This window comes from Macaca mulatta, chromosome 13 (genome assembly GCF_049350105.2).
Source record: "Macaca mulatta isolate MMU2019108-1 chromosome 13, T2T-MMU8v2.0, whole genome shotgun sequence".
Taxonomy (NCBI): domain Eukaryota; kingdom Metazoa; phylum Chordata; class Mammalia; order Primates; family Cercopithecidae; genus Macaca; species Macaca mulatta.
In genome coordinates, this window is record NC_133418.1 from 115,268,399 (window position 1) to 115,284,719 (window position 16,321).

Consider the following 16,321-nt stretch of genomic DNA (forward strand, 5'->3'; position numbering starts at 1 on the left):
CGGTCGCTGGGCCCCAGGCCGCTTTTTACAGCTCCTTTAATAATAAAATGGACAGCAGGGATCCTAACCAGACGTGGGCACCAAGACAAAGGAGGTGGCAGACGCGCCTGAGGGCCTGCTCGCTAGCTCCCGCCTCCCCAATCCGCGGTCACCCGGGGACAAAGGCCAGGCCGGACTGGGTGGAGGTGGGACGTCTACATCTGTGTCCAGTAAGGCGCCAGGCGAGTCCCAGCTGGACGCCACGGGCGGGGCCGAACGCGGCAGCCGACCAGAGACCCGCGGCGCACCGGCGTGGGGCGTGGCAAGCGGAGCCTCCCGTGATGCCGCGCGGCGGCCGGTTTCCGGCTGTGGGTGGTGCGGGGGAAACAGCAGCGGCCGGAAGCGGGCTGAGCCGGCCTCTGGTAACGCCACCTGCACTTCCGGGGGCGTCGAGCCTGGCGGTAGAATCTTCCCAGTAGGCGGCGCGGGAGGGAAAAGAGGTTTGAGGGGCCGGGCCGGGCGGATCCCGTCCTCCCCCGATGTGAGCAGTTTTCCGAACCCCCGTCAGGCGAAGGCTGCCCAGAGAGGTGGAGCCGGTAGCCGGGCCGGGAACATGAGGCAGTCTCTCCTATTCCTGACCAGCGTGGTTCCTTTCGTGCTGGCGCCGCGACCTCCGGACGACCCGAGCTTCGGCCCCCACCAGAGACTCGGTAAAGACCCAGGGGAGTTGGCTTAGGCGGCTCCTGGAGCGCTCGTTGGAGGGAAGAGCAGGGGAGCTGGGTCTATCAGGTGTTTGGGGGCGGGGTATTGGCGACGGTGGCGCGTCCCTACGCTTTCAGTGTAGAAGGGGGTGTGGCTCTCAGAGTTTGGGGAAAGATAAAGGAGATGGGCCTATCTCTGAGTGGGAAAGGGCTACTGGACGGGCTCCATGTAGTGACTGAGCGCCTGAGAGGGGTTTGCTCCCTAGCTTTGTGTTTGGGGAGGGTGTTGGGAAAGCGGCAAGGAGTGGGGCGGCTGGTTCTTGTTTGGAGAGGGAGATGTGGTCAGGGTTCCTGCCTTAGTAAGGAACAAATCTAGTGTTGTGTGTTTCTACCAGGGGCAGAAAGGAAGGGCCCAAAGCTCCAGAATTCTTCCTGGTCCTCTAAGGAGGGAACTAGAATTTCTGCTGTAGGAGGTACCTATGCAGTAATCTCGTTGGGAGGCGGAGACTGGAGTTGGAGTCTTAAGAGTTGTGTTTTTGCGAACATCCTAAGCACGTTCTTGGTTATTTCAACTGTAGCTTATTGGAGGTGCTTGGGAGATGGGGGAAGGCGGAAACCTGTTAAGCCAACTCGTGATGCTGCCACTGTGAACGCTTTCCTTGCACTTTTAAACAAATAAATTATCAGGAATGACGAGTTTGATCAGTTTAGAGGCTAGAAAGTAGAGGGTTCCTATTTCATTAGATTTTCCAGAGAGATTGGATTTTAAGGATGGACATGCATTAAGGGGTCTGAACTTTGGTGGAAATAAGTTTGCGTGAACTTTTAGTGTATTTTAAGATCCTTTTGTCTTTCAAAAATTGACATGTAAGACACTTTGATTAGTAGTAATAAAGTGTGAAATAATGTTTTCCCAGTGTGTGAAATTGTAGGCTTGCATGGTTGTACTGATCCCCAAATTTCACCATGATACCATGTGTAGTGTTTTTTTCTTTGTATTTAGTGGACAGAAATTGTAATGGATTGATATGGATATTAAAGGTGTTGAGAGTGTTATCACTTGTACAGCTACCTTATGATTATTTCCGATTGAAATGGATTACAAGTGACTCGTGAAAGGCAAGGGATCTAGTTAGGAAGTGCTGAGAAGTGGTAAGTCAGTACAAATTGAAGGACATTTTGAAGTAGGGTTGTGGTTAGGATGGAGGGATAGGGTAAGGGTCTTCATTTTAAGGATAAATGTTAGTAAAAAGAATAAATGTCTGTTTTGAGATATTAAAATTATATTTGCACCACCCTGACACAACTGTTTCACTTGCGTTATTAATCTGTTGTTCGCATGACTCCTCAGGAAGCATACAGTTTAAAGAAAAACATTACTTTCTAGATCAATTCATAACATTTGCAGATCGTAAGGTTTTTTTAGACCTCTCCCCCTCCAAGACAGAGTCTTGCTCTGTTGCCCAGGCTGAAGTGCAGTGGCACGATCTCAGCTCACTGCAACATCTGCCTCCCAGGTTCAAGCAGTTCTTCTGCCTCAGCCTCCTAAGTAACTGGGATTACAGGCATGTGCCACCATGCCCGGCTAATTTTTGTATTTTTAGTAGAGACGGGGTTTCACCATGTTGGCATGGCTGGTCTCGAACTCTTGACCTCCTGATCCGCCTGCTTGGGCCCCCCGAGTGCTGGGATTACAGGCGCGAGCCTCTGCTCCTGGCTCATATGTTTTTTATTTGCAAAGTGCAGAAGAATACATAGACTTTCCTTTTTTTTTAAACGAAGTGTTTGAAGAACACATACTGTCTGCTAAGTATTATATGTGCCATTGGAAATACAAAGATCAGACGTTATCCATCTTCAAATGGTTGTGGCATAGTGAAACAGACATCCGTTTAGGACATTTCTAAAACAGCAAAGAAGAAAGTGCTAGAGTACATTATAGCAAGTATTATCACCAAGGGCCACTGGACCCAGCCTAGGAAGGTTAGTGAAGACTTCCTGGAGGAGGTGATACTTGAGCCCAGACTTTAAGGTTAAGTAGATGAAGAGGGAAAATAAGGGCACTCCTGATGGTGGAACTTAGAGACTATTAGGACTTAGAGACTGATATGAACCTTAGAGATCAAGTCTAGTTTTCAAATAAAGGAGAAAGAAAAGTGAGTCTCAGGAAGGTGCTGTCAGTTGTCAGGTTCACTCAGTGATGAACATAGGCCTTGTGAGTATTTTTCTTTTGAAGAATGACCTTTTTTTTTTCAGTTTGTTTGACAGCTTACAATATAATTTGTTGCTTAACTTAACCCCCCCACCATTAGATTGAGTTGGTCAAGACTAGCAAATAGTTTCATAGTTGAAAAGCATGGTTTATTATTTATTTTTTATGTTTATTGTCCTACAAATGTTACTATACTGCAGTACTAAATATTGATTAGGCATATGACAACATTTTTCTGAAAGGCAAAAAATACATAATAAATTGAAGCCTGGCTTTTAGAGTACTCTATGGGTCACCAAAAATGATTTCAATTGAACTGTTATGAATTGCATAATTTAGGAAACTTATGAGTCATAAGAGCTTTGTCATGATGATATCTTGTTGAAGTTGCAGCTGGGGTGTATAAGTCTCACTTTGATTTCAAAATTGTTTTCCCTTTGTGTTACTTTTAATAAAAGAGGATGTAGTGGGTGGGAGGAAAAAATACAGGTCACCATGAGGGATGAGAAAGTTTGTATCTGAAACATGTATTTTGAAATTTACCTTGAGGTTATTGGCATGGGGATTCTCCATATTGCAGTGCTGATTTCATTATTGACAGCACCATTTTACTCAGTATTTTGACATGTGGCTTTCTCTTTCGATGTTAATTTTGCTTACTGGCTGTATTCCTTTGAAACCTAAATGCTTAACTGTCCTAACTGCTCCAAGGGAGATTTAATGTAACTCTGTTTTATACTAGTCTAAGAGAAAAACCGTATTTCAAGAGTAGAAGGGAGAGGAGTTAAGCAGAGAATTGTGATGGGAAACTGGAGAGATCCTTTTGACTTTCACAGGATTTCCTAGAACATTAAATGTAGGTTTCCTCCAAGGCCAACTTTTGTGAGAATATAAATGTGTATAGCTGGAAGTGTAATGTGAAGAAAGTCTGAAAAAGATTGATAGGAAAGGAGGACAGGAATGGGCTTCATTGAGGTAACGGAAGTGAAATGAAGGGCTTTTCATATATGGGTTGAACATCCCTAATCTGAAATGCTCCAAAATTTGGAACTTTTTGAGTGCTGGCATGACACCACACATTACCCCGAACAAACGATTTTTTCACCATATTAATGGTATATTTTTTGCTGTGTAGTACTTATGTGTGAATAGATATAAGAAAATGATTACTGGCCGGGCGCGGTGGCTCAAGCCTGTAATCCCAGCACTTTGGGAGGCCGAGATGGGTGGATCACGAGGTCAGGAGATCGAGACCATCCTGGCTAACACGGTGAAACCCCGTCTCTACTAAAAAATACAAAAAACTAGCCGGGCGAGGTGGCAGGCGCCTGTAGTCCCAGCTACTCGGGAGGCTGAGGCAGGAGAATGGCATGAACCCGGGAGGCGGAGCTTGCAGTGAGCTGAGATCCGGCCACTGCGCTCCAGCCTGGGTAACAGAGCAAGACTCCGTCTCAAAAAAAAAAATAAAAAATAAAAAAAAAAGAAAATGATTACTTATTGGTAGCATGTAGAATCAGTCAGGAATGATGGTGATGCCAAACCACAGATTATATATGTGGGTGGCCGAGACAGTGACACCTTTGCTTTCGAATGCTTCATTGTACACAGACTTTTTTTCATGCAAAAAAAGTTACTTAAAAATATTGTTTAGGCCGTACGTGGTGGCTCATGCCTGTAATCCCAGCACTTTGGGAGGCCGAGCTGGGCGGATCATGAGGTCAGGAGATCGAGATCATCCTGGCTAACACTGTGAAACCCTGTCTCTACTACAAATACAAAAAATTAGCCGGGCATGTTGGCAGGCACCTGTAGTCCCAGCTGCTCGGGAGGCTGAGGCAGGAGAATGGCGTGAACCCGGGAGGCGGAACTTGCAGTGAGCAGAGATCGCGCCACTGCACTCCAGCCTGGGCGACAGAGCGAGACTCTGTCTCAAAAAAAGTAAATAAATAAATGAAACATAAATGAATTTTATATTTAGACTTGGGTCCCATCCCCAAGATACCTCATTATGTATATGCAAATATTTTAAAATTTTAAAAATTCTGAAGAATGAAACATTTCTGGTCTCAAGCATTTTGGATAAGGGATGCTCAATCTGTATCTCTTTATTTGCTCCTAAAATCAGCCAAGGAAATGGGCATCTCTCTGTTCCCCCCATTTCCTTTGTTGTTGTTGTTGTTACATGAGTTGTACTGGTTTCACTTCATCTGACAGTGTTCTGCTAATGACTGGATGTGTATCTCTGACCTGGACTCACTCTCTGGAGCTCATATTCAGCTGCTCATTTGGCACTTCAAATATAACATGTCCAAAATTAGTTACCTTTTTTTTTTTTTTGAGAAGGAGTCGCATTCTGTCACCCAGGCTGGAGTGCAGTGGCACAATCTCGGCTCACTGCAACCTCCATTTCCTAGGTTCAAGTGATTCTCGTGCCTCCCCAAGTAGATGGGATTACATGCACCGGCCAACACACCTGTCTAAGTTTTTTTTTTTTTTTTTTTTTTTTTTTTTTGTTGAGAAGGAGTCTTGCTCTGTCGCCCAGGCTGGAGTGTAGTGGTGCGATCTCGGCTCACTGCAAACTCTGCCGCCTGGGTTCACGCCATTCTACCGCCTCAGCCTCCCGAGTAGCTAGGACTACAGGCACCTGCCACCACGCCCGGCTAATTTTGTTTTTGTATTTTTAGTAGAGACGTGGTTTCACCGTGTTAGCCAGGATGGTCTTGATCTCCTGACTTCGTGATCCGCCCACGTCGGCCCCCCAAAGTGCTGGGATTACAAATGTGAGCCACTGTACCTGGCCTTTTTTGTATTTTTAGTAGAGACAGGGTTTCACCATGTTGGACAGGCTGGTGTTGAACTCCTGACCTCTGGTGATCCACCTGCCTCAGCCTCCCAACGTGCTGGGATTACAGACGTGAACCACTGCCCTTGCCAGTTACCTATTCTTTTGATTACAAGATTGAGTAGCTGGACACAGTGGCATGTGCCTGTAATCCCAGCACGTTGGGAGGTTGAGGCCGACGGATGACTTGAGACCAGGAGTTTAAGACCAACTTGACCAACGTGGTGAAACCTGTCTCTACTAAAAATACAAAAATTAGCCAGGCGTGGTGGCATGTACCCGTAAGCCCAGCTACTGGGGAGGCTGAGGCAGGAGAATCGCTTGAACCCAGGAGGCGGAGGTTGCAGTGTGCCGAGGTTGAGCCACTGCAATCCTGCCTGGGTGGCAGAGCGAGACTCCATCTCAAAAAAAAAAAAAAAAAAAAAAGAATGAGTATCGGATACAGGTTTAGACTGGGACTAGGCAGGGCTGCTGGTAATTGTGGAAGTTGTCTCATTGCCTAACCTGAAACTTGCATCCTGGTTACTTGTCTTGCTGGAGAGCCTTGGCTCAGGTTAAGTCCTGGGTCTGTTGAGGAGCTCATATTCCATCCTCCTTTACTGGTATAAATCCATAAAATTGTTTAGTTCTCAGGCTCTGGGGTCCCTGGCCTAGCAGAGAGCACTGCTCCCTTTTTCTCATTCCTTAGTCCCAACAACCCGCACCTGACACTTGTTACACGTGGCCTGCTTCCCTGTCCTGTGTGTTTGGGGAGTGCTGAAGAGGAAGGCTTCTGTATCTTTAGCACAAACGCAGGAAACACCTCACAGCAGTACTGGGTTTATGTTTTCCATTTCTGATATCAGAAGTAGGAGCATGACACTGGTTAGTGTCTTTTTGGGGGAACTTTTTGTACTTCATGCAGCAGAGCAGTGAAGAGTGAGCTGAGTACCTTGGGGTTCTGCAGTACACTTGCAAGTAGTATTTTAGGAAAATGCAATTTGCTGCAAAAATAAAAGAAATTGATATAAAAAATCCACAAGCTGGGCACAGTGGCTCACAACTGTAATCTCAGCATTTTGGAAAGCTAAGGGGGAAGGATCACTTGAGCCCGGGTGTTTGAGACCAGCCTGGGCAACATGGCAAGACCTCGTCTCTACAAAAAAATAGATACAAAAATTATCCAGGTGTGGTGGCATGTGCCTGTGGTCCCAGCCACCTGGAGGATTGCTCATGCCCAGGAGGTTGAGTCTGCAGTGAGTGGTGATTGTGCCCTGCACTCTAGCTTGGGTAACAGAGCGAGACCCTGTCTCAAAAACAAAACAAAACCCCACACGTTTCCAGTATAGCACTTCTCATGTAGCACTTTATTTACATTGTTCTTAAATACATTTGGGACAGTTATATACATACCGCTATACATATGTGTATATGTGTTGATATACACACAAAATTATATACATAATTTTTGTTTGTTTGTTTTTGAGACGGAGTTTCACTGTCGCCCAGGCTGGAGTGCAGTGGCACGATATCAGCTCACTCACTGCAACCTTTGCCACCCAGGTTCAAGTGAGTCTCCTGCCTCAACCTCCTGAGTAGCTGGGATTACAGGTGCCTGCCACCACGCCTGGCTAATTTTTGTATTTTTAGTAGAGACTGGGTTTTACCATGTTGGCCAGGCTGGTCTTGAACTCTCAACCTTGTGATCCACCTGTCTTGGCTTCCCAAAGTGCTGGGATTTCAGGTGTGAGCCATTGTGCCCTGCCATATACATAATTTTTTAAAGTTTTACGATTAGTTTGAGCTTAAAAATGTCAGCTCTGGGCTTAATGAAGAAAATATGGGTATACTTTATGTCAGTGCATTAAAGTCAGTGGCCACAAAAGCTTATCCCAGAGATAAAACAATTCAGATAGAAGTGGGAGAGTGGAAGGTTTATCGGATCTTCTGTAGGCAGCTCCACAGCTACAACCAGAAGGCTAGTTTGTTACAGGCCTGAAAGCCTGGTTTTCTCTTTATTCTTCTTTGAAAAACTTTAGAAGGAACAAAGTATTGGCTACTTTTTACCACTGATGCCAGTGTTAAGAATCTTGTGATAACTCTCCCTGCTGAAAATCACTATATGGCTCATCAGTAACACAACTGCAGACATGATGACTTAATACAAAGGAAGTCCTATGTAAATGAGCAATGAAATTGCAACTATATATAAGGAACAAAATAGAATATGAAACTCCAGAATCTTTTTTTTTTCATTTCTGTTTCTCCCAAGGCTCTGTCATTCAAAACTCCAGAATCTTTCAGCATCCAGTTGCCTCCTGATATCAGCCGCTCTCTTACTTGTTGTTTTTTTTTCTTTTTAAATCACAGTGAGCCACAACCTAGGAGTCTTTTAGTGGTTTCTACTTGGTTTGCTTTGCAGCCTACCAGCAGATTTCCTACATTCCAGTCTTCTTCCCCTCTAGCGCATTTTCCGCACTGCAGTCATTATGAAATGTCTTTCTTTTTCTTTGGGATGGAGTCTCACTGTGTCACCCAGGTTGGAGTGCAGTGGCGTGATCTCGGCTCACTGCAAACTTTACCTCCTGGGTTCAAGTGATTTCTCATGCCTCAGCCTCCCAAGTAGCTGGGATTATAGGCACCTGCTACCATGCCCACTAATTTTGTATTTTTAGCAGAGACAGGGTTTTGCCACATTGGCCAGGCTGGTCTCTAACTCCTAACCTCAAGTGATCGCCCGCCTCGGCTTTCTCTTTCTCCCTCTTTTTTTTGTTTGGATTTTGAGACAGAATCTGGCCCCGTCGCCTAGGCTGGAGTGCAGTAGCATAATATCAGCTCACTGCAGCCTCTGCCTCCTGAGCTCAAGCCATCCTCCCATCTCAACTTCCTGAGCAGCTGGGACTCCAGGTGTACACCACCATGCCTGGCTAATTTTTGTATTTTATTTTATTTTTGTTTTTGGTAGAGACGGGGTTTTGCTGTGTTGCCCAGGGTTGTCTTGAACTCATGGGCCCAAGCCATCTGCTCACCTTGGCCTCCCAAGGTGCTGGGATGACAGGCATGAGCCACCACAGCTGGCCCATAATGAAATTTTTAACTTACAGCTATTGCCATTATCCAAAACCCAGAATCCCTGATTTCCTTCCATAGCCCTCCGTGACCTGACCTGTGCCTGACTCTCCAGCCTCACACCTCATCGTATTCTCTCTGTATTGCTCTGCATTGCGGCCTCATTGAGTTGCTTTCACTTCTTTAAGTGTTGTGTTCTATTGTTTTGTGAACTTTACCGTATGTTATGCCCTTGACTTAAAGCCTTTCCTTTCTTTTCCTTCTCTGAGGTGCTGCTTTATCCTTTTGGTCTTCAAAACTGTTTCCCTGGGAAAACATCTTTGACTCAGCAGGCAGGGATCATGCTCCTGCTGTGTCTGTGCATAACTTTCTGCGGCTACTTCTGTCTTGGTCTGTGATGTACTTTATAATAATTTTGGTCTTTCCTTCACTGTCACAATACCGGAAATCTATTTCTTTTTCTCTGTGTTGTATCCTTAGTGCCTGAAAGGTAGGAGCTTCTTAATAAATATTCGTTGAATAATCAAGTAAATGGAGTCTGGTGGAAAAGAGAAAAAATAAGTGTAGAATGTGTGTGCAAGAAAGGAGGGGAAGGAGGATGAAAAAGATAACAAAAGCACATAACAAAACAACAAATAGCAAAAACTACAAAAAATAAAAAGCAGATGACAAAAAATAAAAAAGATAACAAAATGATGATTGCTGTGGCAACTTGTAGAAAGTAAGGAAGGTCCTCTCATTCTAGAGAGAAGTGGGCAGCCATTGTAGTTTTTTAAAGAGAGAATATGGGCTGGACTCGGTGGCTCACGCCTGTAATCCCAGCACTTTAGGAGGCTGAGGCGGGTGGATCACGAGGTCAAGAGATCAAGACCATCCTGGCCAACATGGTGAAACCCTGTGCCTACTAAAAATACAAAAATTAACTGGGCGTGGTGGCGTGCACCTGTAGTCCCAGCTACTTGGGAGACTGATACAGGGGAATTCGCTTGAACCCAGGAAGCAGAGGTTGCAGTAAGCTGAGATCACGCCACTGCATTCCAGCCTGACCACAGAGTGAGACTCCATCTCAAAAAAAAAAAAAAAAAAAAGTATATGGCCAGACACTGAGCTGAGATAGACAAGCATGGCAGTGTCTGGTATTAACTGTAATAAACTCTACTGTAAGAAGCAGGTGGTTTATGCTTAAGTTTATTGAGAGAATTGGATATGGATAAGAGATAAACTCTTGGGAAATGGGGAGAAATATAAATTCTGTTGGAAAGGCTGTAAAAAATTGAGATTACTAATGGTTAGAATTTTGGAAGTGAAGTGCAGTAAAATATTGAGTACCCGAGAGAGGTTACTTGTTAGTGAAAACACAATAGCAGTAGTACGTAGCTACAGTTTGGCTCCAAAGGAAGAACTCTTTTTACTGTAGTTTGTAATGGCTTCAGAATCTCCAATTTGAGATACCCAGTTATTAAAAGAGAATAAATTACAGTTGAAATGCATTAGTTAAGTATTTTAAAGTGCTTTAGCAAGCTACATTTAAAAAGTGCTTATTATAGAAAATATACCTAAAATAACCAATGATGTTACTGTCTTATGCTTATTTTTTCTAGACCTATTTTTATACATAGTTAAGATCATACAATATGAGTATTTCTGAAATCTATGTTTAACATTATAACATATGTATTTTTCCATGTTCTTTCTTTCTTTCTTTCTTTTTTTTTTTTTTTTTTTGAGACAAGGTCTCATTCTGTCACCCAGGCTGGAGTGCAGTGGTGCAATCTTGGCTCACTGCAGCCTTGACCTCCTGGGCTCAAGCGATCCTCCTGCCTGAACCTTCTGAGTAGCTGAGACTACAAGCACATGCCACCACGCCTGGCTAATTTTATTTTTACTTTTTGAAGAAATGAGGGTCTCACCATATTGCCCAGGCTGGTCTTGAACTCCTTGGGTCAAGCAGTTCTCTCACCTTGGCCTCCCAAAGTGCTGGGATTACAGCCGCGAGCCACCGCCCTCAGCCCCATGTTCTTAAAAACCTTTTGTAAACGACATTTAAAATAGTTGCATATTTTTTCCCTGTCTTTGGAAGTGTTACAACATCCAACTATTTCACAGTTACTAATTTACCTTCATTCTGGTTTTTGTCCTTGAAAATAAGGCAAGGCTGAATAATGAACATCTTGTGGCTAAAGTTTTTTTCTTTACTTTGAGTTGTTTCCTTCCTTTAGCTTAGTTCAGTGGTTTTCTTTTTTCTTTTTCTTTTTTTTTTTTTTTTGAGACGGAGTCCCGCTCTGTCGCCCAGGCTGGAGTGCAGTGGCGCGATCTCGGCTCACTGCAAGCTCCGCCTCCTGGGTTTACGCCATTCTCCTGCCTCAGCCTCCCGAGTAGCTGGGACTACAGGCGCCCGCCACCTCGCCCGGCTAGTTTTTTGTACTTTTTAGTAGAGACGGGGTTTCACCGTGTTAGCCAGGATGGTCTCGATCTCCTGACCTTGTGATCCGCCCGTCTCAGCCTCCCAAAGTGCTGGGATTACAGGCTTGAGCCACCGCGCCCGGCCTCTTTTTTCTTTTTCTTTCTTTTTTGAGATGGAGTCTCGCCTTGTTCCCCAGGCTGGAGAGCAGTGGTGCTATCTCGGCTCACTGCAGCCTCCACCTCCCAGGTTCAAGCAGTTCTCCTGCCTCAGCCTCCTGAGTAGCTGGGATTACAGGCGTCTGCTGCCACACGCTGCTAATTTTTGTATTTTTAGTAGAGACAAGATTTTGCCATGTTGTCCAGGCTGGTCTTGAACTCCTGACCTCAGGTGATCCACCCGCCTCGGCCTTGCAAGTGCTGGGATTACAAGTGTGAACCACCGCACCCAGCCAATTCAGTGGTTTTCATACTTGAGTGTGTCAGCATCACCTGGAAGCCTTGTTAAACACAGACTATTGGATCTCACTGGGCGAATTTCTGTTTGAGTAGGTCTGAGGGGAGACCTGAGCATTTGCATTTTTAACAAATTCCCAGGTGATGATGATGCTGCTGGTTTGGGAACTATGAGAACTACTGGGCTATATTATTGACAATGAAATTACAATGTTGAGGTTAAGTTACTAAGTCAGTAGGAGTGATTATGATCTTGAATGAAACTGAGTTCATGTACCAACCTGTATCAGGGAAGTTGAAGAACTAAAGGACCATATTGCATTTCAGCACTGAGAATTCGTACAGTTTGTGAACATGTGAGTGCTGATATGTGCAAGGTTTTTGCCGAGTATTGTGAGGCAAGGATGTTGTAATGAATAAAATATAGCCCTTTTTGGCCCCTTTTATTTTTTTGAGATGGAGTCTTGCTCCATCGCCAGGCTGGAGTGAAGTAGCATGATATCGGCTCACTGCAACTTCCGCCTCCCTCGTTCAAGCGATTCCCCTGCCTCAGCCTCCTGAGTAGCTGGGACTACAGGTGCGTGCCACCACGCCCGACTAATTTTTTGTATTTTGGTAGAGACCGGTTTTCACCATGTTGGCCAGGATGGTCTCTATCTCGTGACCTTGTGATCCCCCTGCCTTGGCCTCCTAAAGTGCTGGGATTACAGGCTTGAGCCACCACGCCCAGCCCGGCCTTCCCCCGCCTCCCAGAGATGGAGTCTTGCTCTGTCACTCAGGCTAGAGTGCAGTGGCGCAATCTCAGCTCCCTACAACCTCTGCCTCGCAGGTTCAAGCGATTCTCCTGCCCCAGACTCTCGAGTAACTGGGATTACAGGTGTGCACCACCACGCCTGGCTAATTTTGTATTTTTAGTAGAGACAGGGTTTCACCATGTTAGGCTGGTCTGGAACTCCTGGCCTCAGGTGATCCTTGGCCTCCCAAAGTGCTGGGATTACAGGTGTGAGCCACCAGGCACGGCCTCATTTGAGGAAACTTTTGATATCAGAATCTTAGGTTTTTCATTAGAGATTGCCAGATTTCCATATTCCTCTGGAAGGTAAAGGCCTAATTGCTAGCATTCTGGAAGCCAGTTAGGGTAGGAGGGTAGGGTATTGGGTAGAGGATAAAGAAGGGGTTTGGGAAATGAGGGGTGGCGTGTCTCTTGGCAGTTGTATGGTTACATTGAGTTTTTGTTTTATTTATTGATATGTGTTTTTCAGGTACATGCTACCTATTTTGCTACCTATATACAATGTGTAATGATCAAATCAGGGTGATTGGGATACCCACCATTTGAAACATCTTTTCTGTGTTAGGAATATTACAAGTCTTCTAGCTATTTTGAAGTATACAATAAATTATTAACTATAATTTCTGTACTGTACTATCAAATATTAGAACTTATTAATCAAACTGTATTTTTGTAACCCTAACCACTTTCTCTTCATCTCCACCACTCCCACTTCCCTTCTTAGCCTCTGGTGACCATCATTCTGCTGTGTACCTCCACGAGATCCACTTTTTTAGCTTCCACATATGAGTGAGAGTCTTTCTTTTAAAACTGGTTTTGTGAGCATATTTAACATTAGTAGCAATAAACTTGTATTTTCAGCTGCTGTTTCTATATTTTGAGGACCTTCTAAGTCCACTGGAAGGATTTTGAATACCATAGTGTCTGCAGTGATATTTGTTGAAAGAAAAGGAAAGCATCAGTGCAGATATTTTTAAACAGTTTTTTTTTTTTTTTTTTTTTTGAGACGGAGTCTCGCTCTGTAGCCCAGGCTGGAGTGCAGTGGCCGGATCTCAGCTCACTGCAAGCTCCGCCTCCCGGGTTTACTCCATTCTCGTCTCAGCCTCCCGAGTAGCTGGGACTAGAGACGCCCGCCACCTCGCCCGGCTAGTTTTTTGTATTTTTTAGTAGAGACGGGGTTTCACCATGTTAACCAGGATGGTCTTGATCTCCTGACCTCGTAATCCGCCCGTCTCGGCCTCCCAAAGTGCTGGGATTACAGGCTTGAGCCACCGCGCCCGGCCTTAAACAGTTTTTAAAGATAATCAAGTCACCCAATTTGTTTTCTAAAAATCCTTCTAATTTTGGAAGAGCAGTGGAGTTTCTGTTGATAAAAAATGATTTATAGTTTGTACTTGACACTTCCTAATGGATTACATCAGGAAAGATTTATTGTCTGGCACTCTCATTTTAACAATATTACAATTGATTATTAGGTTTAGATGCTAATACCTTTTTTACCTTTATTTCAGAGAAGCTTGATTCTTTGCTCTCAGACTACGATATTCTCTCCTTATCTAATATCCAGCAGCATTCGGTAAGAAAAAGAGATCTACAGACTTCAACACATGTAGAAACACTACTAACTTTTTCAGCTTTGAAAAGGTAATTTGAATTATTCATGGAATAATGTTGGGGCACTGGGGGCTTGGTTTGGCAAAAACAAAAAAGTAAGGGTATCTACTGAAATCTTGGGAAATTATGTTTTAAAGATTTGTAATTAATATAATTACAGTCTGTTATATATACAGTGGTTTTGAAGTATAATGCTTATTCTAAAATTAATACTGGGGCTGGGTGCAGTGGCTCACGCTTGTAATCTGAACACTTTGGGGGGCCAAGACGTGTGGATTGCTCAAGCTCAGGAGTTTGAGACCAGCCTGGGCAACATGGCAAAACCCCGTCTCCACTAAAAGTACAAAAATTAGGCATGGTGGCATATGCCTGTAATCCCAGCTACTTGGGAGGCTGAGGCAGGAGAATCGCTTGAACTGGGGAGGTGGAGGCTGCAGTGCGCCGAGATGGTGCCACTGTACTCCAGACTGGGCAACAGAGTGAGACTCTATCTCAAAAATAAATAAATAAATAAATAAAATAAAGTTCATACTGATGAGTATTTTTAAAAAAGTAAATAGGTGTTGCAGAGGTCTTAATGATGGTAATGATGTTTTGCAAATTCTAATAGATAATTTTAATTAATTGAATGCTTATAAAACCTTTTGTTTTTGTTGCTACTTTAGAACCATCAGCCATGTGCTAAATATTATCTTTATGTATGAAGAGATAAATATTTTGTTCAGGACTCCACTGCCTGGTAGAAAGCTGGGTCTAGAATTTCATGTTCTATTTATTTACTTTAGTTAGTTTCCAAGATTCTTTAACCTGCTTCATATTAATTTATTTTTAAAGACAGGGTCTTGCCTTGTTGCCCAGGCTGATCTTGAGCTCCTGAACTCAGGTGGTCTTTCCATCTTGGCCTCCCAAAGTGCTGGGATTACAGGTGTGAGCCAACATGCCTGGCCCAAATTTAATGTTCTTTCTACATTGAGTTCTTCTTACTTCTTAGCATAAATTGATTGGTATGTTCTGTTTCAGGAGTGATTTTAATACCATGTGTTGTTTTGCACATTGAAATGTTAAATAATTGCAGGCCTCTTTTTAAAGTCTTTAGGAAGCTTTATTCAGTATCAAAAAACAGACACATGGAGAATATAAATTGACTGAATTATTCTTTATTGGTGTTTTTTTTTTTGAGAGTCTTGCTCTGTTTTCCAGGCTGGAGTGCAGTGGTGTGATTTTGGCTCCCTGCAATGTCTGCCTCCTAGGTTCAAGTGATTCTTGTGCCTCAGCCTCTCAAGTAGCTGGGACTACAGGTGCACACCAGCACGCCTGGGTAATTTTTGTATTTTTAGTAGAGACGGAGTTTTACCATGTTGGCCAGGCTGGTCTTGAACTCCTGACCTCAAGTGATCCACCATCTCAGCCTCCCAAAGTGCTGGGATTACAGACATGAGCCACTGCGCCTGGCCATCTTTATTCTTTATATAGGACAAGCCTTCTCAACTGTGTTAAAAAAATAATAGGAATATGTGCATCTGGTTTAAAAAACAAGCCATGGAGTATATACAAAGTTTTTACTTCTAACTCAGTTACACTTCTCAGACCCAGAGGGGTTTCCTGTGTAAACTTCCAGATTTTTTATTTAATTAATTAATTTATTTATTGAGACAGAGTTTTGCTCTTGTCACCTAGACTGGAGTGCAATGGCACGATCTCAGCTCACTGAAGCCTCCGCCTCCCAGGTTCAAGTGGTTCTCCTGCCTCAACCTCCCTAGTAGCTGGGATTACAGGCGCTCACCGCCACGCTCCACTAATTTTTGTATTTTTAGTAGAGATGAGAGTTCACCATGTTGGCCAGGATGGTCTTGAACTCCTGACCTCAGGTGATCCACCTGCCTCGGGCTCCCAATGTGCTGGGATTACAGGTGTGAGCCGCTGTGCCCGGCCCAAAATATTTTAATGCATATTTTTTGCCTATAGGTCTGTGTGTGTGTGTGTGTGTATAGGTGATATAGATAGCATATTTTACCTCATTTTAAACAGCTGCATAAATATTCCTGTTGCATAGAACTGTAACAACATACTGACTAATACACTACAGATGGATAGTGTTTAACCAAAGTGATTTTTTTAATATAAGAAACAATGCTCTAGTGAGTATCTTTGTAAGTGTATACCTTGGTGAGGTGTTTTTATAGGATATATTCCTAGAAGGAGAATTACTGGGTCAAGGATATATATACTATGTTTATTGATATTACTCTTTCCTCCCAAAGAGATTTGACCAATTT

General features: G+C 43.9%; 1 protein-coding gene across 1 annotated transcript in view; it reads left to right on the forward strand.

The window, feature by feature from the left end:
- The first annotated feature begins 442 nt into the window (after positions 1 to 442).
- The window catches only part of ADAM17 (ADAM metallopeptidase domain 17), a 67,238-nt gene continuing 51,359 nt past the window's right edge, over positions 443 to 16,321 (forward strand). Inside the window, exons 1-2 of the mRNA XM_028831980.2 lie at positions 443 to 689; positions 13,943 to 14,075. Of these exons, the coding sequence (XP_028687813.1) occupies positions 593 to 689; positions 13,943 to 14,075 (230 nt within the window). The 5' untranslated portion in view covers positions 443 to 592. The remainder of the gene's footprint in view (positions 690 to 13,942; positions 14,076 to 16,321) is intronic.